General features: G+C 40.1%; 2 protein-coding genes across 2 annotated transcripts; both read left to right on the forward strand.

Annotated features, from left to right (window-relative positions):
* The first annotated feature begins 2879 nt into the window (after window positions 1-2879).
* On the forward strand, window positions 2880-14011 carry LOC115575699 (myosin heavy chain, fast skeletal muscle-like). Its single transcript, XM_030407938.1, has 39 exons — window positions 2880-3083; window positions 3338-3481; window positions 3605-3761; window positions 3874-3901; window positions 3989-4106; window positions 4551-4643; window positions 4735-4798; window positions 4888-4986; window positions 5077-5180; window positions 5264-5402; window positions 5579-5697; window positions 5798-5947; window positions 6035-6205; window positions 6312-6618; window positions 7112-7185; window positions 7274-7361; window positions 7450-7567; window positions 7685-7808; window positions 7906-8042; window positions 8181-8436; window positions 8608-8850; window positions 8940-9116; window positions 9289-9434; window positions 9544-9634; window positions 9735-10124; window positions 10257-10383; window positions 10471-10589; window positions 10949-11145; window positions 11233-11416; window positions 11522-11687; window positions 11861-11985; window positions 12110-12418; window positions 12506-12709; window positions 12799-12924; window positions 13053-13223; window positions 13353-13457; window positions 13541-13636; window positions 13742-13873; window positions 13994-14011. Exons 1-39 carry the CDS (start codon window positions 2880-2882, stop codon window positions 14009-14011), a joined length of 5820 nt encoding a protein of 1939 aa, XP_030263798.1.
* Window positions 14012-17806: 3795 nt separating this feature from the next.
* LOC115575247 (myosin heavy chain, fast skeletal muscle-like) lies at window positions 17807-24374 on the forward strand. Its single transcript, XM_030407126.1, has 25 exons — window positions 17807-17960; window positions 18070-18292; window positions 18547-18690; window positions 18814-18970; window positions 19084-19111; window positions 19200-19311; window positions 19400-19492; window positions 19584-19647; window positions 19737-19835; window positions 19925-20028; window positions 20112-20250; window positions 20401-20519; window positions 20619-20768; window positions 20856-21026; window positions 21133-21439; window positions 21667-21743; window positions 21832-21919; window positions 22008-22125; window positions 22243-22366; window positions 22464-22600; window positions 22740-22995; window positions 23419-23595; window positions 23768-23913; window positions 24023-24113; window positions 24225-24374. Exons 2-25 carry the CDS (start codon window positions 18089-18091, stop codon window positions 24372-24374), a joined length of 3255 nt encoding a protein of 1084 aa, XP_030262986.1. The 5' UTR covers window positions 17807-17960; window positions 18070-18088.
* The last annotated feature ends 448 nt before the right edge of the window (window positions 24375-24822 follow it).

Below are 24822 nucleotides of genomic sequence, written 5' to 3' on the forward strand. Positions count from 1 at the left end.
GGGGGGCACCTGGGGGGTCCAATCAGATTTAAGGGGGGTCCAGTACTACCCCGGCCTCCCCTCTAGATCCGCCTCTGTGGCGGACGCACACACACACACACACACACACACACACACACACACACACACACATGCACACACAAACATTGTTACACCAGCACATCTGTCAAAACAGTACATTCAGAAATTATTCAGACCGCTTTAAGGTAAAGGAGTCTGAATACATTCTGAACACATTGTATATCCATTCTTAGATCAATAAAACTTAAATGATGTAATCACTATCAGCAGCAAATAACTTTAATCAGTGGTGGAAAATACTGGTGTCAGTCACTTGGACACTTACATTTTGGACACCACCTGTTCAAATCAGTATGCATCCTAAGAGCCAACTCAAAAGAACTCAACATAAATTAAGAAAAAAGTTGAGAAAAGGTCTTTCTGATAGGGGTTTAGTGTTTCCATGTGAATATGTGTGGATGCCACTTTGTCTCAAAAAGGTGATAAATGACCTGACCCCTTAAGATTTTCTAGGGCACTTATAGTGGTACTTGAATAGATGACACCTCCTTCATATCAAGTGCAGTAACTGGAGAAGTTCATTTTGTTCATTTTATTTTGGTCCTGATCTCAAAGGAGTTGCCAACTGTTCTCCTGTCCATTTAGGGAGTTATCCAACATATGATTGAAAAATGTGGATGGTACCTTATCTAAACATTTTTTCACAGGAATATGAGATGTGCCAGTCTCATGTAACTGTAAACTACACACATTTGGGGACATTTCATCTGACATGACTAACAAACAGTAATGCAATGTAAAATCTACAAATACTGTGCTCTGACTTTCATTTATAAGGTCAAATAGAGCACAACCACATCTATACATTTCATGGTAATGATATCAGTACAACCTCTATGTTTGTATTAAGGATGCATGTTATTTAGCCTTATTCACATGTAGTAAACATGTGTATACAACTACAACTCTCATATTAGTGTCATTTAGAGGTGAACTCAAATGTGCAAGTGTCCTGAAATTGAATACTAATGGATTTTGGAAGACTTTTCAAAACCAACCCCCAAAGCTGTCCATTCATTTAAATAGAAATGTTCAAAACAACTCCCAACTTCAGCATCTTCTTTAAAATAAAGGATTAAAATGATTGGAATCCTACACAAACCACATTCTACAATATGAAATGAATAATTGAATTAGGCCATCACTGCCATGTACTGCACATGAGGGGGTAATTGAACCAAAATTTGAAGCAGCAAGCCTGTAACTTACAAGTAAACTTAGAGCATAAATGCATAAGCACCTGCTTCTTTGTCTCTAAGTACTTTGACATCCATGCTTCCATAAGCCTTTTTGTTGACTGGAATATTTTTATGTGCTCACAGCAACTTTTGCAAGTGCAATTTCAGCAACTCTTTGCTCTGTGCTGCAGTTCCTATTTTGAGGAACTGAAGGGAGACTTGGGTCGTAGGTAACATGCCTTATGAAAGCATTTAATCATGATTTAAATTCAAACAGACACATTGTCCACATTACATCCAAGGTTACAATCAAATCAAACCAAATCAACCCAAATCAATTGGTATAACATCACAATGTATCCTGTAATTTTAAAGCTGTAGTTACAAAGAAATATGCAAGCCCTGTCCTTAAACATCACTGCCACAAATAAGCAACAGGATGAAAAGAGGCCATGACCAAACCAAGCAAGAGACTGCTGCTGACCAGGCAATCCCACCCTCTATATAAGAGGCAGCTCTGAGCTACTGCATTAACTGAACTTCCATCACAGGTGAGTGTTTTCACTTTGACCTCAGTTTTTACTGTTCTTTATTAGTCAGTGAAGTTAATGTGTTGCTAATTATTTTTGCATGTTGTCCAGAATTCTATGGCAGAGTTACCTGGGTGGTAGTCTTGACTAGACATTATTCTGAAACAATTTTCTTGATTTACTCCTATCACATTTAAGAAGTAGGTTCTTGCAAAATTAAAGAATCAGTTTGTTAGTTTGTATTTACATCTAATACACACTATGTTTCTTCACATACATACTGACTGATCATTAAGAGCAATACTATTTATCTGCCAATGAGGGCAGTTGAGTTGAGAGTTGAGAGAAACGCACGCACGCACGCACGCACACACACACACACACACACACACACACACAGACTTCCACAGTCTTTGTGCCTGCCATAGACTGAGAGACAGGAAGTGACAATCATTTTTTTTGTGTTTTTTTTTTGTTTGTTTGTTGTTTTCTTATTTTTGTTATTACAGTCCTGATGTGACTATGACTGTGATTGAGTCAATCATAAGTTATACATATTATACATACAGTATAACTCATTTATTGTAAATATTGTTCTCCTTTATTGTTATTATTATTTTGAATTCCAAATGCTTGCTTTGGCAATATGTACGGTGTTACCTCATGCCAATAAAGCTCTTTGAATTGAATTGAATTGAATTGAAAAGTATTTTAATGGTTTAATGATTGACTTTGACTTTAATGATTCAATTCATTACAATTTGAATATATTTTGTAAGTCTATAAACATTTTGCCATCTTTACCTCATCTGTTTCCCAATTGGCAAAATTTCCACAGAAAAAAATGTGAAATTAGAAAAACAATCAGAAACAAATTATTGTACTCATGTCTAATCATGTATTTACAGGATCTCCCAACTCCACCAGAGACGCCAACGCTCAGTTGTTTTCGGAACCAGCTGAGGTAAAAGATTTCACCATAAAAACTTTAAATCTCCACAATCAGCTGGGCAGAAGACCATAGCTATGTCATGTCGATATGTTGACACTATTGTGGACTTCATTTTTCAGTCTCCACTAAAGTGCCACCATGAGCACAGACGCAGAGATGGAGCAGTATGGCCCGGCGGCCATTTACCTCCGGAAGCCAGAGAGGGAGAGGCTTGAGGCACAAACCACTCCTTTTGATGCCAAAACTGCCTTTTTTGTGGCTGAGCCTGCGGAGATGTACCTCAAGGGTAAACTTGTAAAGAAAGAGGGTGGAAAAGCCACGGTGGAAACCGACTGTGGAAAAGTAAGTCATTCACTATTTTATTTTTTTCAACAAAACTACTTAATCGATTTCCATCTCAGACACCGTATATATACAAGGATAGGATTTACATTCATTTAAAACAATATCTTAGTAAAACATTCAGTTAACTTTTTTTTTCTCACTGTATTTTATGCTCAAACTAACTCTGTGAACAACAATATGTTCCACTTGATGAACTTTTCTGTTTGAAATTATTTCTTAGTTAAATACATTACACTGTATTTGCTGTTCAGTCCATCACAGTAAAAGAGGAGGACATCCATCCCAGGAACCCTCCCAAGTATGACAAAATTGAGGACATGGCCATGATGACCCACCTCAATGAGCCTTGCGTGTTGTATAACCTCAAAGAGCGTTATGCATCATGGATGATCTACGTGAGTTTCCACACTATGCTAATTTATTGTATATGTAAATATTTATTAAGTATGTGTACCGACATGGAAATCAAACAAAATCAAAATAAAATCACACTACGTTTATGCTTTTTACAATTTCAGACCTACTCTGGGTTGTTCTGCGTTGTCGTGAATCCCTATAAGTGGCTTCCTGTGTATGATACTACATGTGTAAAAGCATACAGAGGCAAGAAGAGGATTGAGGCTCCACCCCACATCTTCTCCATCTCTGACAATGGCTATCAGTTCATGCTCACTGGTAAGATAAAAATATCGGTGTTAGAATCTAAACACGCAGAGGTAAAATCTTCCATTGATATTTATTAAAAGAAAAGGAAAACTCATGTCAAGCATTTATGTTTGTGTTTCAGATCGTGAAAACCAGTCTGTCCTGATTACGTGAGTATAAAACACATATCGTGCTATAACTTTATTAACTTAATGATAATGAAGTAATATCTTGATAATATGTCTCGTGTACCCCAGTGGAGAATCCGGTGCTGGAAAGACTGTCAACACCAAGCGTGTCATCCAGTACTTTGCAACAATTGCAGCTATTGGAGCTAAGAAGTCTGATGCACCGCAACAACAAAGCAAAATTAAGGTGAATTTGGTTGTGTCGAATGAAAGTAGGGGCGGCTGTAGCTCAGTGGGTAGAGCTGGTGGACCATTGATTGAACTCGCTGGTTCGAATCCCCGGCTCCCCTGGGGTTGGACTGAGCTACATGCCGAAGTATCCTTGAGAAAGATACTGAACCCCAGAATTGCTCCTGATGTGCAGTTGGCACCCTGTGGGGCAGCCACTGCCATCAGTAAGGGTCCTGCAATGAGCTGGTGACTCATCCAGGGTGTACCCTGGCCTTCGCCCATGAGTAGAACTGGATTTGGCCCCAGTAAGCCCTGCAACCCTCAGGGGGATAAAAAGCGGCAACATCCCGCAACCCTCACGGAAAAAGCGGAAAAGAAAAGGAATGAACGAATGAAAGTGTTTGTCAGAGGAAAGTTAATTTGAATGTATAGCTCATGTAATTCAAATCTTCTCTTGCAGGGCTCTCTTGAGGACCAGATTGTTGCGGCCAACCCTCTGTTGGAGTCCTATGGTAATGCCAAGACTGTGAGGAATGACAACTCCTCTCGTTTTGTAAGTATTATAGGAAACATCTTGAGACCTTTTTCATTCCTACATTTAAGATACAAAAAACAAAGATAATATTAATGATCTGGCTGTCTAGGGTAAATTTATCAGGATCCACTTTGGCACTACTGGCAAGCTGTCTTCATGTGATATTGAAACATGTAAGTTTCAACCATGGTATTTGTTACTATCCATTTAAATTATGATTTAGGCTCTGATAAAGTTAGCAATTTAAATTTCTTCTACTTAGATCTGCTGGAGAAGTCTCGTGTCACCTTCCAGTTGTCTGCTGAGAGGAGCTACCATATCTTCTACCAGCTGATGACTGGCCACAAGCCTGAGCTCTTGGGTATGTTACTACACTAATTCTAAATAAGACTTTAAACAATATCAGAAAAAACGTCAAACACTACTATGTACTTCTACTGTCCTCCTCTAGAGGCTCTTCTGATCACCACCAACCCCTATGACTACCCAATGATCAGTCAGGGTGAAATCACTGTGAAAAGCATCGATGATGTGGAGGAGTTCATTGCAACAGATGTAAGACAACAATTTAGTTAAAGAGATAGTATACAGGGGAAAATGTTCAACATACCAATGACTTTGCTTAACTTACACTGCAGACTGCTATTGACATCTTGGGTTTCAACGCTGAGGAGAAATTGGGCATCTACAAGCTGACTGGAGCTGTGATTCATCATGGCGGCATGAAATTCAAGCAGAAGCAGCGTGAGGAGCAGGCTGAACCAGATGGCAATGAGGGTAATTTCTGAAATAATCCACTCTTATCATGTAAGCTTTCTGGTGTATAAGATACTACACAAGTCAGTGTGTATTTATAATTCCATGAGGGATGGGTCATGTTAATGACCAAACCCGAAAACAAAGTATTCCTTCATTTATTAATTCTCATAACTTGTTTTTTTTCACTCAATCAGAGGCTGATAAAATCGCCTACCTCCTGGGCCTGAACTCAGCTGATATGCTGAAAGCTCTGTGCTACCCAAGAGTCAAGGTCGGCAATGAGATGGTGACCAAAGGTCAGACCGTCCCACAGGTAAAAAGACGGAATTTGGGTGTTTGGAAAGGGAAATGTTTACATTTCCAAATAGAAAAATCACACTTATAAATCCCCACACTTAAATTCTTATATTTAGGTCAACAATTCTGTCAGCGCTCTGTGCAAATCCATCTACGAGAAAATGTTCTTGTGGATGGTGGTCCGTATCAATGAGATGCTGGACACAAAGCAGGCAAGACAGTTCTTCATTGGAGTGTTGGATATCGCTGGATTTGAGATCTTTGATGTAAGTTTTAGAAAATCAACCTTTCTGAGAGATTCAAAAGTTCAAACTTACTTTGGAATGAAACTAAATGCTTTTCTATAACTACAGTTCAACAGCTTGGAGCAACTCTGCATCAACTTCACCAATGAGAAACTGCAACAGTTCTTCAACCACACTATGTTTGTCCTGGAGCAAGAGGAGTACAAGAAGGAAGGTATTATTTGGGAGTTCATTGACTTCGGTATGGACTTGGCTGCCTGCATTGAGCTTATTGAGAAGGTAACATACCACTTTGTTAAACAAGTTAGATTTCTCCATTCAAATACAAATGTTTGCTTCTTCAGGTGATTTTTTTTTCTCACCATGAAATGTAAATTCTTCTCAGCCAATGGGCATCTTCTCCATCCTTGAAGAGGAGTGCATGTTCCCCAAGGCCTCTGACACAACTTTCAAGAACAAGCTGCATGATCAGCATCTTGGCAAGACCAAGGCCTTTGAGAAGCCAAAGCCTGGAAAGGGCAAGGCTGAAGCTCACTTCGCCCTGGTTCACTATGCTGGCACAGTGGAATACAATATCAATGGCTGGCTGGACAAGAACAAGGACCCCCTGAATGATTCAGTTGTTCAGCTTTACCAGAAATCTTCAAATAAACTGCTGGCGTTACTGTATGCAGCCATGCCTGGAGCTGACGGTAAGAAAGAAAAGTGAGCAGAGTATATAGAAACTCTGTGTACCCTGTACAGATGTGTTAACCTCCTATGTTCTACTGTTATAGTGAGCATTGATGCCATCTTTTTTCATAGCTAATGGCTTCTTACTGAAAATTGAGGTCTGGAAAGTTACAGGCAGTGCAGCGACTTTGTAGTGAAAAATCGGTGCGTCTGTTTCAATTGAGTCTGACCACCTGAGAAACTGGTAACTTCTCTTTGGTAATATATTCATTTCGGAAAATTTAAAAAGTGAAATCAACATTCCAGAGACAAAAGTTTACAACAGTTACTGCTGTGTAATCCAATGCCAGTAATAACATTCAGTATTTTGCAAAACAGGCTGCTGATTGAAATTGAAACTAAAAAATACACATTCAACATGGAAGAAAACATAAACCACTTACTGCAATGTATTATCATTATTATTATTATTATTCAGTACCTTTAATAAAAATGTCATGTTTTGCAAAATAGAGGCTTCTGGTGGCGGCAAGAAGGGAGGCAAGAAGAAGGGTGGTTCCTTCCAGACTGTGTCTGCTCTTTTCAGGGTATGTATTATTTCATATTTTTGGACAACAATTAACAATCTGATCTTAAAATATCGATGACCTATTATTTTGTAATGCTCATCCACAGGAGAACTTGGGCAAGCTGATGACCAACTTGAGGAGCACTCACCCTCACTTTGTCCGCTGTCTGATTCCCAATGAAACAAAGACCCCAGGTAAGAAGCACATAACCCAGATTTGTGCACTGTGTGTGACATGGTCATGTAAAGAAATGTTTTGATGCAATGAGTTTGCAATGTGCAGGTCTTATGGAGAACTTCTTGGTCATCCACCAGCTGAGGTGTAATGGTGTGCTGGAGGGCATCAGAATCTGCAGAAAGGGCTTCCCCAGCAGAATTCTCTATGGTGACTTCAAGCAGAGGTGACTGCAGTTTTCATTATAACCAAGTCAAGTTGATTTCTGTAGAGGTATTAGGATGATAAACACTGAGAAAAAGTGGGCAGAAGATAAAAGGAACAATGTTATTTTCTCTTGTAGATACAAAGTATTGAATGCCAGTGTCATCCCTGAGGGACAGTTCATTGACAACAAGAAAGCTTCAGAGAAGCTGCTGGGCTCCATTGATGTGGACCACACTCAGTACAAGTTTGGACACACAAAGGTTCATCCTCAATGACAGCACTAACGCATTTACTTGTGTGGTTGTCCTATTATATCCATATGCACTGAATACTAATTTGCCCCACTTGACAACATAGGTGTTCTTCAAAGCTGGTCTGCTGGGTACCCTGGAGGAGATGAGAGATGAGAAACTGGCTACGCTGGTGACCATGACTCAGGCTCTCTGCAGAGGATATGTCATGAGGAAGGAGTTTGTTAAGATGTGGGAGAGGAGGTAGGATTATTTGACTGGACCCTAAACTGTATTGTCCAATTATGTAGTAGATATATTTTTAAAATGGTAAGAACTAGAAGTTCAATAGAATAATGTTTCAGAAGAAATGACACTTTCTGCATGTGTCTCATTTTCCAGGGAAGCTATCTACTCTATCCAGTACAACATCCGTTCATTCATGAATGTTAAGAACTGGCCATGGATGAATCTCTACTTCAAGATCAAGCCTCTCCTGAAGAGTGCCGAGACTGAGAAGGAGCTGCAGCAGATGAAGGAGAACTATGATAAGATGAAAACAGACCTGGCTACTGCCCTTGCCAAGAAGAAGGAACTGGAGGAGAAGATGGTTTCCCTGGTACAGGAGAAGAATGACCTGCAACTCCAAGTGGCTTCAGTAAGTAGAAAACAAAGAAAGTACAATTTTATTTCATATACGCTTCACTAATTGTACCATGTTGCCTAAATTATCAGATATCTAGGTGTGATAAGAAGAGGCCACTGACTTCTGATACCAGAGAATATATCAATCTTTGTAAATGTATGGTGTGTTCATTGTGTACAATAGGAAGTGGATAACCTCTCTGATGCTGAGGAAAGATGTGAAGGGCTCATTAAGAGCAAGATCCAACTCGAGGCCAAACTCAAAGAGACAACCGAGAGACTGGAGGATGAAGAGGAAATCAATGCTGAGCTGACTGCCAAGAAGAGGAAGCTGGAGGACGAATGCTCTGAGCTGAAGAAAGACATTGATGACTTGGAGCTCACTTTGGCTAAAGTGGAGAAGGAGAAACATGCCACAGAAAACAAGGTTTGAATTATTTTAAACCCACATTAATTTAAAGACAGACCATATCAATATAATGTGATGGAAATACTGTATCTTTGAAATCTATTTAGGTGAAAAATCTGACAGAGGAGATGGCATCTCAAGATGAGTCTATTGCCAAGTTAACCAAGGAGAAGAAAGCCCTCCAAGAGGCCCACCAGCAAACACTTGATGATCTCCAAGCAGAGGAAGACAAAGTCAACACTCTGACCAAAGCCAAGACAAAGCTGGAACAGCAAGTGGACGATGTAAGAAAAAAATTGTTTCGATAGTGTGTTTCTCTTGTAAAGTACCTAGTGTTTTAATTGACATTCCATGAGAAATATTCAAAATAATGTATAATGTAAATCATATTTCTTTGTGATTACACACTATCATTTGAATACCTCAGATAATTTATCATTAACTGTCATGTGATAGCTCGAGGGGTCACTGGAGCAAGAGAAGAAGCTCCGCATGGACCTTGAGAGAGCCAAGAGGAAGCTTGAAGGAGATCTGAAACTAGCCCAGGAATCCATCATGGATCTGGAGAATGACAAACAGCAATCTGATGAGAAAATCAAGAAGTAAGGTTTTTGATTTAGGTTATTAATCACCTTTTCAGCATCTTAAACATTACACTCCAACAACAGTACAAACTATGACAGTGAAAGCTTTCTTTTTATCCTCATCAAGGAAAGAATTTGAAACCAGCCAGCTCCTCAGCAAGATTGAGGATGAACAGTCTCTTGGTGCTCAGCTTCAGAAGAAGATCAAGGAGCTCCAGGTGAGGAGCTATACAATGTTATATACATGCAAATCAAACTCAGTAAATCAAAAACACCACATTATATTCAAGTCAATAAACCTTCTTTCCTTAAATCTAGGCCCGTATTGAGGAGCTGGAGGAAGAGATTGAGGCTGAGAGGGCTGCTCGGGCTAAGGTTGAGAAGCAGAGGGCTGACCTCTCCAGGGAGCTTGAGGAGATCAGTGAGAGGCTCGAGGAGGCTGGTGGAGCAACAGCTGCTCAGATTGAGATGAGCAAGAAGCGTGAAGCTGAGTTCCAGAAGTTGCGCCGGGATCTTGAAGAGTCAACCCTGCAGCATGAAGCAACCGCATCAGCTCTCCGCAAGAAGCAGGCAGACAGTGTTGCAGAGCTGGGAGAGCAGATCGACAACCTCCAGCGTGTCAAGCAGAAGCTGGAGAAGGAGAAGAGCGAGTACAAGATGGAGATTGATGATCTCTCCAGCAACATGGAGGCTGTTGCTAAAGCTAAAGTGAGTCATTTGTTTAAAGATGAGGTATTTGCCTTTCGTTATGCTCAGAAACACGACCTCTAACCAATAAATATGGCAGTAGCAGTACATTTAGAAAAAAACTCAACGAACATCATGTTTTGTTGTTGACAGGGCAACTTAGAAAAAATGTGCAGAACTGTTGAGGACCAGTTGAGTGAGCTCAAAGCCAAAAATGATGAGAATGTTCGCCAGCTGAACGACATTAATGGACAAAAGGCAAGACTGCAGACAGAGAATGGTGAGTGTCCTGGAATAGAAAGTTCTCATGGAAGTTATTAATGAGAATATTAATAATAAAAGATCTCATTCATACATTGTCATTCAGGTGAGTTCTCCCGCCAGCTTGAAGAGAAGGAAGCTCTTGTTTCCCAGCTGACCAGAGGAAAACAGGCCTTCACTCAGCAGATTGAGGAGCTTAAGAGACACGTTGAGGAGGAAGTCAAGGTAAACAAGTTCACATGCGTTGTTATTACATGTCAACAGGGGGTATATTCTCTTTTTCAAATGTAGTCATTCATAATATGAACCATAATACTGTAGTAAGATTTAAAAGATCAAAGTATCAAGAATCTATTCCCACAGCAAAACATACAGGCATACTGCTATTATTGCTAAGTGAATCTTTTATGAATTACATTTATTGACAGATGATGAAAAGTTACATGATGATGAGTAGCAAATATGATAGATGCAGAAACAGTCTTGAGGATTCAAAACTAAATGGCTACATCAAAGTGATTAAACTTTTAAAAAAGTACTTCCACTTCATAGGTACGATACTAATGTTTTGTCATGTTCAACAGGCCAAGAATGCCCTGGCCCATGCAGTTCAGTCAGCTCGCCATGACTGTGATCTGCTCAGAGAGCAGTTTGAGGAGGAGCAGGAGGCCAAAGCTGAGCTACAGAGAGGAATGTCCAAGGCCAACAGTGAGGTGGCTCAGTGGAGAACCAAATATGAGACTGATGCTATCCAGCGCACTGAGGAGCTGGAGGAGTCCAAGTATATAATCCTTTCTACTGTTCCAAAGATAAATCCATTTTTTCTATCTTTGTTCACTAAAGCTCAAATAATTCCTCTTCACTACAGGAAAAAGCTTGCCCAGCGCTTGCAGGATGCTGAGGAATCCATTGAGGCTGTGAACTCCAAGTGTGCCTCTCTGGAGAAGACCAAGCAGAGGCTGCAGGGTGAGGTGGAGGACCTCATGATTGATGTTGAGAGAGCCAATGCTCTGGCTGCCAACCTTGACAAGAAGCAGAGGAACTTTGATAAGGTAAATGGTTAAACTAATAATCAACACCAGTTTTTTGGTGAGAAACAAGCACCTTAATTAATAAATAGTCACTGAATTAAGATATTATGACCTATACAATTCCAGGTCCTTGCAGAATGGAAACAGAAGTATGAGGAGGGCCAGGCAGAGCTGGAGGGAGCTCAGAAGGAGGCTCGTTCTCTCAGCACTGAACTGTTCAAGATGAAGAACTCTTATGAGGAGGCTCTGGATCATCTGGAGACAATGAAGAGAGAGAACAAGAACCTGCAGCGTATGCCAATCTTACTGTATTTAATGTAATGGTCATAGTAATTGCAAGGGTTCTTCTTTGCCCTCTAGTAGTGAAGTCTGTGAGCATTATTTGGTTGTAAAAGCACTGACACATTTTCCAGATGTAATCTGCACATACAGTTCTAACTACATTTGACTTTGGTTGTTCTACAGAGGAGATCTCAGACCTGACTGAACAGATTGGTGAGACTGGAAAGAGTATCCATGAGTTGGAGAAAGCCAAGAAGACTGTAGAGACTGAGAAGTCTGAAATTCAGTCAGCACTGGAGGAAGCTGAGGTAAAATCTTGATGACATTATTGAACCACTATGATAAAATACATGGTTAAAATGTAACCATGTATTCATTTTGAATTTATTCCTGCAAAAAAAATACCTTTTGTTGTTTTTTTGACTTTTTAAGGGCACACTGGAGCATGAGGAGGCCAAAATTCTCCGTGTCCAGCTTGAGCTCAACCAGATCAAAGGTGAGGTTGACAGGAAGCTGGCAGAGAAGGATGAGGAGATGGAGCAGATCAAGAGGAACAGCCAGAGGGTGATTGACTCCATGCAGAGCACTCTTGATTCTGAGGTCAGGAGCAGGAATGATGCCCTGAGAGTCAAGAAGAAGATGGAGGGAGACCTGAATGAGATGGAGATTCAGCTGAGCCATTCCAACAGGCAGGCTGCTGAGGCCCAGAAACAACTGAGGAATGTCCAGGGACAACTCAAGGTAAGATTTGTTTCATAACTAAATGTATTTTTTCCTCATAATCAAAGGGAAATTACATAAATTTTCTTTTTCTCTGTTCAATGTCAGGATGCCCAACTGCACCTTGATGATGCTGTCAGAGGACAGGAAGACATGAAGGAGCAGGTTGCCATGGTGGAGCGCAGAAATGGCCTGATGGTGGCTGAGATCGAGGAGCTGAGAGCAGCTCTGGATCAGACAGAGAGAGGACGCAAAGTGGCTGAGCAGGAGTTGGTTGATGCTAGTGAGCGTGTTGGACTGCTTCACTCTCAGGTGTGTTTTTGTTAATTCACGAAAATGTTATCCAATCAAAGATGTGAGACACATACCAATTAACACTGTCTATTCTTGGTGAAATTCAGAACACCAGTCTTATGAACACCAAGAAGAAGCTGGAGTCTGACCTCGTCCAGGTTCAAGGTGAAGTGGATGATGCTGTTCAGGAATCAAGAAATGCTGAAGAGAAAGCCAAGAAGGCTATTACTGATGTGAGTTATGTTTTTATGTTTTTTCTTCTTCAAGAAATATATTTTAACACTTCATTAATTATTATTAATAATTATTATAATTAAAATCAAGGCTAAAAATTATGTTTCTAAAATGTGCATTATTTCAGGCTGCCATGATGGCTGAGGAGCTGAAGAAGGAGCAGGACACCAGTTCTCACCTGGAGAGGATGAAGAAGAACCTGGAGGTCACAGTGAAGGACCTCCAGCACCGTCTGGATGAGGCTGAGAACCTCGCCATGAAGGGTGGCAAGAAGCAGCTCCAGAAACTGGAGTCCAGGGTATGCACTGTATATGCTTTACATGCTTATAATATTTGAGTTTCATGTAAACTGCACTTTTAATGCGTTAATAGATAAATAAATTCAGCTTTTCAGACATTTTCGATGATTTTTATCATCACATTACAGGTACGTGAGCTGGAGAGTGAAGTTGAGGCGGAGCAGAGACGTGGAGCTGATGCTATAAAAGGAGTTCGCAAATATGAGAGGAGAGTGAAGGAGCTGACATACCAGGTAAGCTGTACTGAAAATCTCCCCTAACCTTTAATTCATTCTCTAGTCTTCTTCACATACTGTATAAACTTGTATCTGTACAGACTGAGGAGGACAAGAAGAATGTGAACAGACTTCAGGATCTGGTGGACAAGCTGCAGCTTAAAGTGAAATCTTACAAGAGACAGGCTGAGGAGGCTGTAAGTCAAATACATAATGTGGCACATCATTGACAGCTGATTTAATAATAACATCACTATTAACTGTCTTGTAACTATGCCAACATACCTCTAAACACTTAACAGGAGGAGCAGGCCAACAGCCACATGTCCAGGCTCAGGAAGGTTCAGCATGAGTTTGAGGAAGCTCAGGAGCGTGCTGACATTGCTGAGTCCCAGGTCAACAAGCTGAGAGTCAAGAGCCGTGACACTGGAAAGGTATGTTTGTTTTTAAAAGAATTTGATGCTGTGAACGTTCACTGATGACACTGTGGATCAATATCACATCTTATATGATACCCAAATAATAATACTTGATTTTTATCCCTCTTTTTTTAGTCTGATTCTGCTGAGTAAGTGTCATCATCCTTTAGGCCTTTCAACAGAGTTCATAAAATATGAACCATGGTGGGGGTTTCTTTACAATAAAGACGATACCTTTCATCATTATCCTGAATCCTGTCACTTCCTTTCAGATGAATAATTTATTTTGTTGACCAGAGAAATCCGTCCGAAACGAAGTAGAGCAATTAGCCTTGTAATATCATATGGTAGAGTATTTGCAGCATGTTACTAAAAACCTCATGATATTTAGGAAGTTAAAATTCCTGTCGCCATCCACCGAAACACAGCTCCTTTCCTTTTCAAAGCGTTAAGAGGCTCTGCAATCCTTGAAAAGTTAGGGACGGGTTCCTCTACCCGGTAGTCATGAAGCGCCTCTGTCTTTGCCGGATATCCCCCATCTACATCCATACTCACTACATGACCCAGGAATTTAGGTTTGTGGCACTGATGTCTTTAGAATAGAATATAATATCTTTATTGTCACTTTAACAGATACAACGAAATTAAGTGCAGTCATTGTTCAGTGCAAAACATCTATTTGAGGTAGTATATGCATAAATAAATACATAAATTAAAACTACTGTATGCATATTATTGCTAAAAACACATAGGAGACCCACCCATACAGACATCCACCTTCCAAAATTGCACATAGCCCTATTGACAAAGATAAGTGGTGAGAACTATGCTTCAGTAGCACTATTAAATGCACTTATGGCTGTTGGATAAAAACTGTTTTGTAGTCTGTTTGTTGTAGTTTTCATGGACCTGTATGAGTTTGAACAGTGTATGACTGGGGTGTGATGAGTCCTGTACGATGGTTTTGGCCTTTTTGAGGCAGCGGGAACTGTGAAGTTTTTGAGAGGGGAGAGGGCAGCCGATGATTTTCTGTGCTGCCTTTGTGACCCCCTGGAACTTTTTCCTCTGTGCCACAGTGCAGCTTGAAAACCACACACAGAGACAGTATGACAGAATGCTCTCAATTGAGCAGCAGTAGAAGGACACCGGAAGATTTTGGGGGATGTTGTTCCTCCTGAGAACTCTCGGGAAGTAAAGTCTCTCCTGGGCCTTCTTCACTAGCTCAGTAGTGTGGACGCCCCATGTCAGGTCCTCCATGATGTTGACTCCCAGGAAGCAGAAGTCAGAGAACCTCTCCACACAGGTCCCGCCTACGAGCAGTGGCTGGATGTTGGTTTCTTCCTCCTGAAGTCCACGATGAGCTCCTAGAATAGATGACTATGTCATCCAGGCACACTATGCAGCAGTCTACGAGGCAGCTCCGCAGCACATGATTGAGCAGCCTTTTGAAGGTGGCTGGAGCAGAGTCTAGCAACACTTGCAGTATAGTATGAACATTTTCCTCAGACTTTTTCACTCCATGCACCCTGTAAGTAGGTGAAAATTGTCCAGAAGTCTCTACTCTGCAACTACCATTGGAGAAAATGACAAAAAACAATGGGGTGAAGCAATGACAGCCAAATGCAAGTGACAATGGGAGTGGAAGGAGATGAATCTACTGCTGTAATCTCCTAGACACACTCTTAGGACCATAGACCACTAAGCAGCCTGAAAGGTCATTCCACCATGATCAATTCTTCTTCTTCTTATTAATTATTATAAGGAAACATATGTTGTAATTCCAACATTTAAAAAAACAATGCTTAAGAAAAAGGCTCAAATTAAAACTTGACCTGGCATTTTCCATCTTGGGCCTCAGCAGATTTCATTTCATAGCAGAATCCAGAATGTACAACAAATGGGTCCAAATAAGTGATCATCTTTTCACACAAACAATATTAACATTTGTTGATCATCCAGGTTGTTTTATTACAAACATAACAAACTCCCTGGATGAACTCAAAATGTATTTACAGCAGACAAAGGCTTCTTGGTAGCTGGTAAATGCTAAAATCCCTCATTCCATAGCTGTCATATGTGTCTCTTACACACACATACAATCACACACACACACACACAGGCACATACAAACATTGTTACACCAGCACCCCTTTAAAGTAAAAGGGTCTGAATACATTCTGAACACACTGTATATTCATTCTTAGAATTGATAAAAATCTTACTTAAATGATGTAATCAATATCAGGAGTAAATAACTTTACTCAATGGTTGAAAATACTAGTGTCAGTCACATGGACACCACCTGCTCAAATCAGTATGGGGTAGGGGTTTAGTGTTTCAATGTGAATATGTGTGGATGCCACTTTGACTCAAAAAGGCCATAAATGACCTGACCCCTTAAGACTTTCTATGGCACTTATAGTGGTACTTTAATAGATGTCACCTCCTTCGTATCAAATGTAGTAACTGGAGAAGATACATTTATTTTGGTCCTGATCTCAAAGGAGTTGCCAACTGTTTTAATGTCCGTTTAGGGAGTTATCCAACAGATGATTGAATGATATGGATAGTACCTGTCTAAACTTTTATTACAGGAATATGAGATGTGCCAGTCCCCTGTAACTGTAAACTACAAACATTTGGGGACATTTCCAAAACTAAGGTTTTTGAATTTATCTGACATTGCTCACAAACAGTAATGCAATTTAAAATCCATAAATACTGTGCTCCAACTTTCATTTATAAGGTCAAAAAGAGCACATATCTATACATTTCATGGAAATGATATCAGTGCAACCTATGTGTTTGTATTAAGGATGCATTTTTTTATTTAATAAACATGTGTATACAACTACAACGCTTACATAAGTGTCATTTAGGGGTGAACTCAAGGGTCCTGAAACTGAACACCAATGGATTTTGGAAGACTTTTCAAAACCAACCTCCAAAGCTGTCCATTCATTTAAGGAAAGATGTTCAAAACAAATCCCAACGTCAGCCTTGCTTAAAATTCTGCACTATGAAATTAATAATTGAATTTGGCCATTACTGTCATGTCTTAGAGCAGAAATGCATAAGCACCTGCTTCTTTCTCGCTAAGTAATTTGACATTCATGCTTCCATGAGCCTTATTTTGTTGACTGGAATATTTTCATGTTCTCCCATAGCAATTTTTGAAAGTCCAATTTCAGCAACTCTTTGCTCTGTGCTGCAATTCCTATTTTGAGGAACTGAATGGAGACTTGGGTCATAGGTAACATGCCTTATGAAAGCATTTAATCATGATTTAAATTCAAACAGACACATTGTCCACATTACATCCAAGATTACAATCAAATCAAATCAAGTCAAATCAAATCAATTCAATTGGTACAACATCACAATGTATCCTGTATTTTCTAAGCTGTAGTTACAAAGAAATATGCAAACCCTGTCCTTAATCATCACTGGCACAGGCAATCCCACCCTCTATAAAAGAGGCAGCTCTGAGCTACTGCATTAAATGAACTTCCATCACAGGTGAGTGTTTTCACTTTGACCTCAGTTTTTACTGTTCTTTATTAGTCAGTGAAGTTAATGTGTTGCTAATTACTTTTGCTTATTGTCAAGAATTCTATGCAGAGTTACCTGGGTGGTAGTCTTGACTAGACATTATTCCAAAACAATTTTCTTCATAAACTCCTATCACATTTAAGAAGTAGGTTCTTAGAAAATTAACAGTTTGTTGGTTTGTATTTGCATCTAATACACACTATGTTTCATCTTATACATACTGACTGATCGTTAAGAGCAATACTATTTCTCTGTCAATGAGGGCAGTTGAGTTGAGAGTTGAAGGAAAAGAATTTTAATGGTTTAATGATTGACTTTGACTTTAATGATTCAATCCATTACAATTTGAATCTGTTTGGCAAATCTATAAACATTTTGCCATATTCACCCTCATCTGTTTCCTAATTGGCTACATTTACACATAAAAAAAATGTGAAATTAGAAAAACAATCCGAAACAAGTTATTGTACTAATGTCTAATCATGTATTTACAGGATCTCCCAACTCCACCAGAGACGCCAACGCTCAGTTGTTATTGGAACCAGCTGAGGTGAAATATTTTACCATAAAAAACTTTAAATCCCCGTAATCAGCTGGGCAGAAGACAACAGCTATGTCAGGTTGATATGTTAACACTATTGTGGATTTCATCTTTTCAGTCTCCACTGAAGTGCCACCATGAGCACAGACGCAGAGATGGAGCAGTATGGCCCGGCGGCCATTTACCTCCGGAAGCCAGAGAAGGAGAGGCTTGAGGCACAAACCACTCCTTTTGATGCCAAAACTGCCTATTTTGTGGCTGAGCCTACGGAGATTTACCTCAAGGGTAAACTTGTAAAGAAAGAGGGTGGAAAAGCCATGGTGGAAACCGACTGTGGAAAAGTAAGTCATTCACTGTTTTACTTTTTTCAACTAAAGTACTCAATCGATATCCATCTAAGACACCTTGTACATACAAGGATAGGATTTACATTAATTTAAAACAATATCTTAGTAAAATATTCAGTCAACTATTTGTTTCTCATTGTATTTTGGGCTCAAACTGAAACTGTGAACAACAACGTGATCCATGTGATGAACTTTTCTGTTTGAAATTATGTCTTGGTTAAATACATTACACTGTATTTGCTGTTCAGACGATCACAGTGAAAGAGGATGACATCCATCCCAGGAACCCTCCCAAGTATGACAAAATTGAGGACATGGCCATGATGACCCACCTCAATGAGCCTTGCGTGTTGTATAACCTCAAAGAGCGTTATGCATCATGGATGATCTACGTGAGTTTCTACACTATGCTAATCTAATGTATATGTAAATATGTATAGAGTATGTGTACCTACATGGAAAACAAACAAAATCTAAATCAAATCACACTATGTTTATACTTTTTACAATTTCAGACCTACTCTGGGCTGTTCTGTGTTGTCGTGAATCCCTATAAGTGGCTTCCCGTGTATGATTCTGTATGTGTAGCAGCATACAGAGGCAAGAAGAGGATTGAGGCTCCACCCCACATCTTCTCCATCTCTGACAATGGCTATCAGTTCATGCTCACTGGTAAGATAAAAATGTCGGTGTTGGAATCTAAACACACAGAGGTAAAATCTTCCATTGATATTTATAAAAAAGGAAAAGAAGACTCATGTCAAGCATTTATGTTTGTGTTTCAGATCATGAGAACCAGTCTATCCTGATTACGTGAGTATAAAACACACTATCTTGCTATAACTTTATTAACTTAATGATGATGAAGCAAAATCTTGATAATATGTCTTGTGTACCCCAGTGGAGAATCCGGTGCTGGAAAGACTGTCAACACCAAGCGTGTCATCCAGTACTTTGCAACAATTGCAGCTATTGGAGCAAAGAAGACTGAGCCAACACCTGGCAAAATGCAGGTAAAAATGGTTGTGTCAGATGAAAGTGTTTGTCAGAGGAAAGTGTATTTGAATGTGTAGCTCATGTAATTGAAATCCTCTCTTGCAGGGCTCTCTTGAGGACCAGATCGTTGCAGCCAACCCTCTGTTGGAGGCCTATGGTAATGCCAAGACTGTGAGGAATGACAACTCCTCTCGTTTTGTAAGTATTATAGGAAACATCTTGAGACCTTTTTCATTCCTACATTTAAAAAACAAAAAACAAAGATAATATTAATGATCTGGCTCTCTAGGGTAAATTTATCAGGATCCACTTTGGCACTTCTGGCAAACTGGCTTCAGCTGATATTGAAACATGTAAGTTTCAATTATGGTATTTGTCACCATCCATTAAAATTATTATCTAGGCTCTGATAAAGTTAGCAATTTAAATTTCTTCCTCTTAGATCTGCTGGAGAAGTCTCGTGTCACCTTCCAGTTGTCTGCTGAGAGGAGCTACCATATATTCTACCAGCTGATGACTGGCCACAGGCCTGAACTCTTGGGTATGTTACTACACTGATTCTAAATAAGACTTGAAACAATATCAGAAAAAAATCAAACAATAGTATGTAATTCTCCTGTCCTCCTCTAGAGGCTCTTCTGATCACCACCAACCCCTATGACTACCCAATGATCAGTCAGGGTGAAATCACTGTGAAAAGCATCAATGATGTGGAGGAGTTCGATGCAACAGATGTAAGACAACAATTTAGTTAAAGAGATGGTATACAGGGGAAAATGTTTAACATACAAATAACTTTGCTTAATTTACTCTGCAGACTGCTATTGACATCTTGGGCTTCACTCCTGAGGAGAAATTGGGCATCTACAAGCTGACTGGAGCTGTGATGCATCATGGCAACATGAAATTCAAGCAGAAGCAGCGTGAGGATCAGGCTGAACCAGATGGCACGGAGGGTAATTTCTAAAATAATACACTTTAATATTGCTTTATTTCTGGTCTGTAAGATACCACACAATTCATAGGGATGGGTCATGTTTATTACCAAACATGAAAACAAAATATTAATTCATTCATTCATATGACTTCTTGTTCCTCCCCATAAGTGGCTGATAAAATCGCCTACCTCCTGGGCCTGAACTCAGCTGATATGCTGAAAGCTCTGTGCTACCCAAGAGTCAAAGTCGGCAATGAGATGGTGACCAAAGGTCAGACCGTTCCACAGGTAAAAAGACGGAATTTGGGTGTTTGGAAAGGGAAATGTTTACATTTCAAATAGAAAAATCACACTCATAAATCCCCACACTTAAATTATTATATTTAGGTCAACAATTCTGTCAGCGCTCTGTGCAAATCCATCTATGAGAAAATGTTCTTGTGGATGGTCATCCGTATCAATGAGATGCTGGACACAAAGCAGGCAAGACAGTTCTTCATTGGTGTGTTGGATATCGCTGGATTTGAAATCTTTGATGTAAGTTTTAGAAAATCAACCCTTCTGGAAAATGCCTAAGTTCAAACTTATTTTGGTATGAAACTAAATGCTTTTCTATAACTACAGTTCAACAGCTTGGAGCAACTCTGCATCAACTTCACCAATGAGAAACTGCAACAGTTCTTCGACCACCACATGTTTGTCCTGGAGCAAGAGGAGTACAAGAAGGAAGGTATTATTTGGGAGTTCATTGACTTCGGTATGGATTTGGCTGCCTGCATTGAGCTTATCGAGAAGGTAACATACCACTTTGTTAAACAAGTTAGATTTCTCCATTCAAGTACAAATGTTAGCTTCCTCAGGTAATTTCTATTTCTTACCATGAAATGTAAATTCTTCTCAGCCAATGGGCATCTTCTCCATCCTTGAAGAGGAGTGCATGTTCCCCAAGGCCTCTGACACAACTTTCAAGAACAAGCTGCATGATCAGCATCTTGGCAAGACCAAGGCCTTTGAGAAGCCAAAGCCCGGAAAGGGCAAGGCTGAAGCTCACTTCGCCCTGGTTCACTATGCTGGCACAGTGGAATACAATATCAATAGCTGGCTGGACAAGAACAAGGACCCCCTGAATGATTCAGTTGTTCAGCTTTACCAGAAGTCTTCAAACAAACTGCTGGCGATGTTATATGCAGCCATGCCTGGAGCTGACGGTAAGAAAGAAAAGTGAGCAGAGTATATAGAAACTCTGTGTGCTCTGTACAGATGTGTTAACCTCCTATTTTCTACTGTTGAAGTTAGTGAGCATTGTTGCCATCTTTTTTCATAGCTATTGGCTGCTTACTGAAAATTGAGGTCTGGAAAGTTACAGGCAGTGCAGCGACTTTGTAGTGAAAAACGATGTGTCTGTTTCAACTGATTAAATAATTTTGCAAAATAGAGGCTGCTGGAGGTGGCGGCAAGAAGGGTGGCAAGAAGAAGGGTGGTTCCTTCCAGACTGTGTCTGCTCTTTTCAGGGTATGTATTGTTTCATATTTTTGGACAACAATGAACAATTTCATCTTAAAATATTGATGAGCTATTATTTTGTAATACTCATCCACAGGAGAACTTGGGCAAGCTGATGACCAACTTGAGGAGCACTCACCCTCACTTTGTCCGCTGTCTGATTCCTAATGAGACAAAGATGCCAGGTAAGAAGCACATAACCCAGATTTGGGCACTTTGTGTGACATGGTCATGTTAAGAAATGTTTTGATACAACGAGTTTGCAATGTGCAGGTCTTATGGAGAACTTCTTGGTCATCCACCAGCTGAGGTGTAATGGTGTGCTGGAGGGCATCAGAATCTGCAGAAAGGGCTTCCCCAGCAGAATCCTCTATGGTGACTTCAAGCAGAGGTGACTGCAGTTTTTATTACAAGCAAGTCAAGTTGATTTCCATAGAGGTATTAGGATGGTAAACACCAAGAAAAAGTGGGAGGAAGATAAAAGGAACCATATAATTTTCTCTTGTAGATACAAAGTATTGAATGCCAGTGTCATCCCTGAGGGACAGTTCATTGACAACAAGAAAGCTTCAGAGAAGCTGCTGGGCTCCATTGATGTAGACCACACTCAGTACAAGTTTGGACACACAAAGGTTCATCCTCAACGACAGTTCTATAAGATTTACTTGTGCGGTTGTTCTGTTGTACCCATATGCACTGAATACTAATGTGCCCCACTTGACAACATAGGTGTTCTTCAAAGCTGGTCTGCTGGGTACCCTGGAGGAGATGAGAGATGAGAAACTGGCTGAGCTGGTGACCATGACTCAGGCTCTCTGCAGAGGATATGTCATGAGGAAGGAGTTTGTTAAGATGATGGAGAGGAGGTAGGATTCTTTTACTGTACCCTAAACTGTACTGTCCAATTATGTAGTTGATAAATATGTTTTCATTGTTAGACTTAGAAGTTCTGTAAAATAATGTTTCAGAAGAAATGACACTTTGTACATTTATCTCATTTTCCAGGGAAGCTATCTATTCTATCCAGTACAACATCCGTTCATTCATGAATGTCAAGAACTGGCCATGGATGAATCTCTACTTCAAGATCAAGCCTCTCCTGAAGAGTGCTGAGACTGAGAAGGAGCTGCAGCAGATGAAGGAGAACTATGATAAGATGCAATCAGACCTGGCTACTGCCCTGGCAAAGAAGAAGGAACTGGAGGAGAAGATGGTTTCCCTGCTACAGGAGAAGTATGACCTCCAACTCCAAGTGGCTGCAGTGAGTAGGAAACAAAAGAAAGAAAAGGAAGCGTAAATCTATTACATATATACTTCAGTAACGGAATAATGTTGCTTACATTTTAAGATATATAGGTGAGAATAAAAAAGGCGAAACAACTTCACTTTCTCTGAAACTGGTGATTGTAAAAACGAAATAAACTGTATTTCCATTATATACAATAGGAAGTTGAGAACCTCTCTGATGCTGAGGAAAGATGTGAAGGGCTCATTAAGAGCAAGATCCAACTCGAGGCCAAACTCAAAGAGACAAACGAGAGACTGGAGGATGAAGAGGAAATCAATGCTGAGCTGACTGCCAAGAAGAGGAAGCAAACAAGGTTTGGATTATTTTAAACCCATTTAAAGACAGACCATATCAATATAATGTGATGGAAATAATGCACCTATCACATCATTTTAGGTGAAAAACCTGACAGAGGAGATGGCATCTCAAGATGAGTCTATTGCCAAGTTAACCAAGGAGAAGAAAGCCCTCCAAGAGAGCCACCAGCAAACACTCGATGATCTCCAGGCAGAGGAAGACAAAGTCAACACTCTGACCAAAGCCAAGACAAAGCTGGAACAGCAAGTGGATGATGTAAGAAAAAAATTTTTTCAATAGTGTGTTTCTCTTGTCAAGTAGCTGGTGTTTTAATTGACATTCCATGATACATATTCAAAATAATGTATAATGTAAATCATATTTCTTTGTGATTACACACTGTCATTTGAATACATCAAATAATTTTTCATTAACTGTCATGTGATAGCTCGAGGGGTCACTGGAGCAAGAGAAGAAGCTCCGCATGGACCTTGAGAGAGCCAAGAGGAAGCTTGAAGGAGATCTGAAACTAGCCCAGGAATCCATCATGGATCTGGAGAATGACAAACAGCAATCTGATGAGAAAATCAAGAAGTAAGGTTTTTGATTTAGGTTACTAATCTTCTTTTCAGCATCTCAAACATTACATTCCAATAACAGTACAAACTGTGACAGTGAAAGCTTTCTTTTTATCCTCATCAAGGAAAGAATTTGAAACCAGCCAGCTCCTCAGCAAGATTGAGGATGAACAGTCTCTTGGTGCTCAGCTTCAGAAGAAGATCAAGGAGCTCCAGGTGACATATTCAAAATACTGTACATACACTGTTATACGTTTGCAAATCAGACTCAGTAAATAACCAAACACTTCATATTCAGGTCAATAAAACTTCTTTCATCAAATCTAGGCTCGTATTGAGGAGCTGGAGGAAGAGATTGAGGCTGAGAGGGCTGCTCGGGCTAAGGTTGAGAAGCAGAGGGCTGACCTCTCCAGGGAGCTTGAGGAGATCAGTGAGAGGCTCGAGGAGGCTGGTGGAGCAACAGCTGCTCAGATTTAGATGAACAAGAAGCGTGAAGCTGAATTCCAGAAGTTGCGCAGGGATCTTGAAGAGTCAACGCTGCAACATGAAGCAACCGCATCAGCTCTCCGCAAGAAGCAGGCAGACAGTGTTGCAGAGCTGGGAGAGCAGATCGACAACCTCCAGCGTGTCAAGCAGAAGCTGGAGAAGGAGAAGAGCCGAGTACAAGATGGAGATTGATGACCTCTCCAGCAACATGGAGGCTGTTGCTAAAGCTAAGGTGAGTGGTTTGTTTAAAGATGAGGTATTTGCCTTTCGTTATGCTCAGAAACATGACCTCTAACCAATAAATATGGCAGTAGCATTACATTTAGAAACAAACTCAATGAACATCATGTTTTTTTGTTGACAGGGCAACTTGGAAAAAATGTGCAGAACTGTTGAGGACCAGTTGAGTGAGCTCAAAGCCAAAAATGATGAGAATGTT

The sequence above is a fragment of the Sparus aurata genome, chromosome 23, assembly GCF_900880675.1.
Source record: "Sparus aurata chromosome 23, fSpaAur1.1, whole genome shotgun sequence".
Taxonomy (NCBI): Eukaryota; Metazoa; Chordata; class Actinopteri; order Spariformes; family Sparidae; genus Sparus; species Sparus aurata.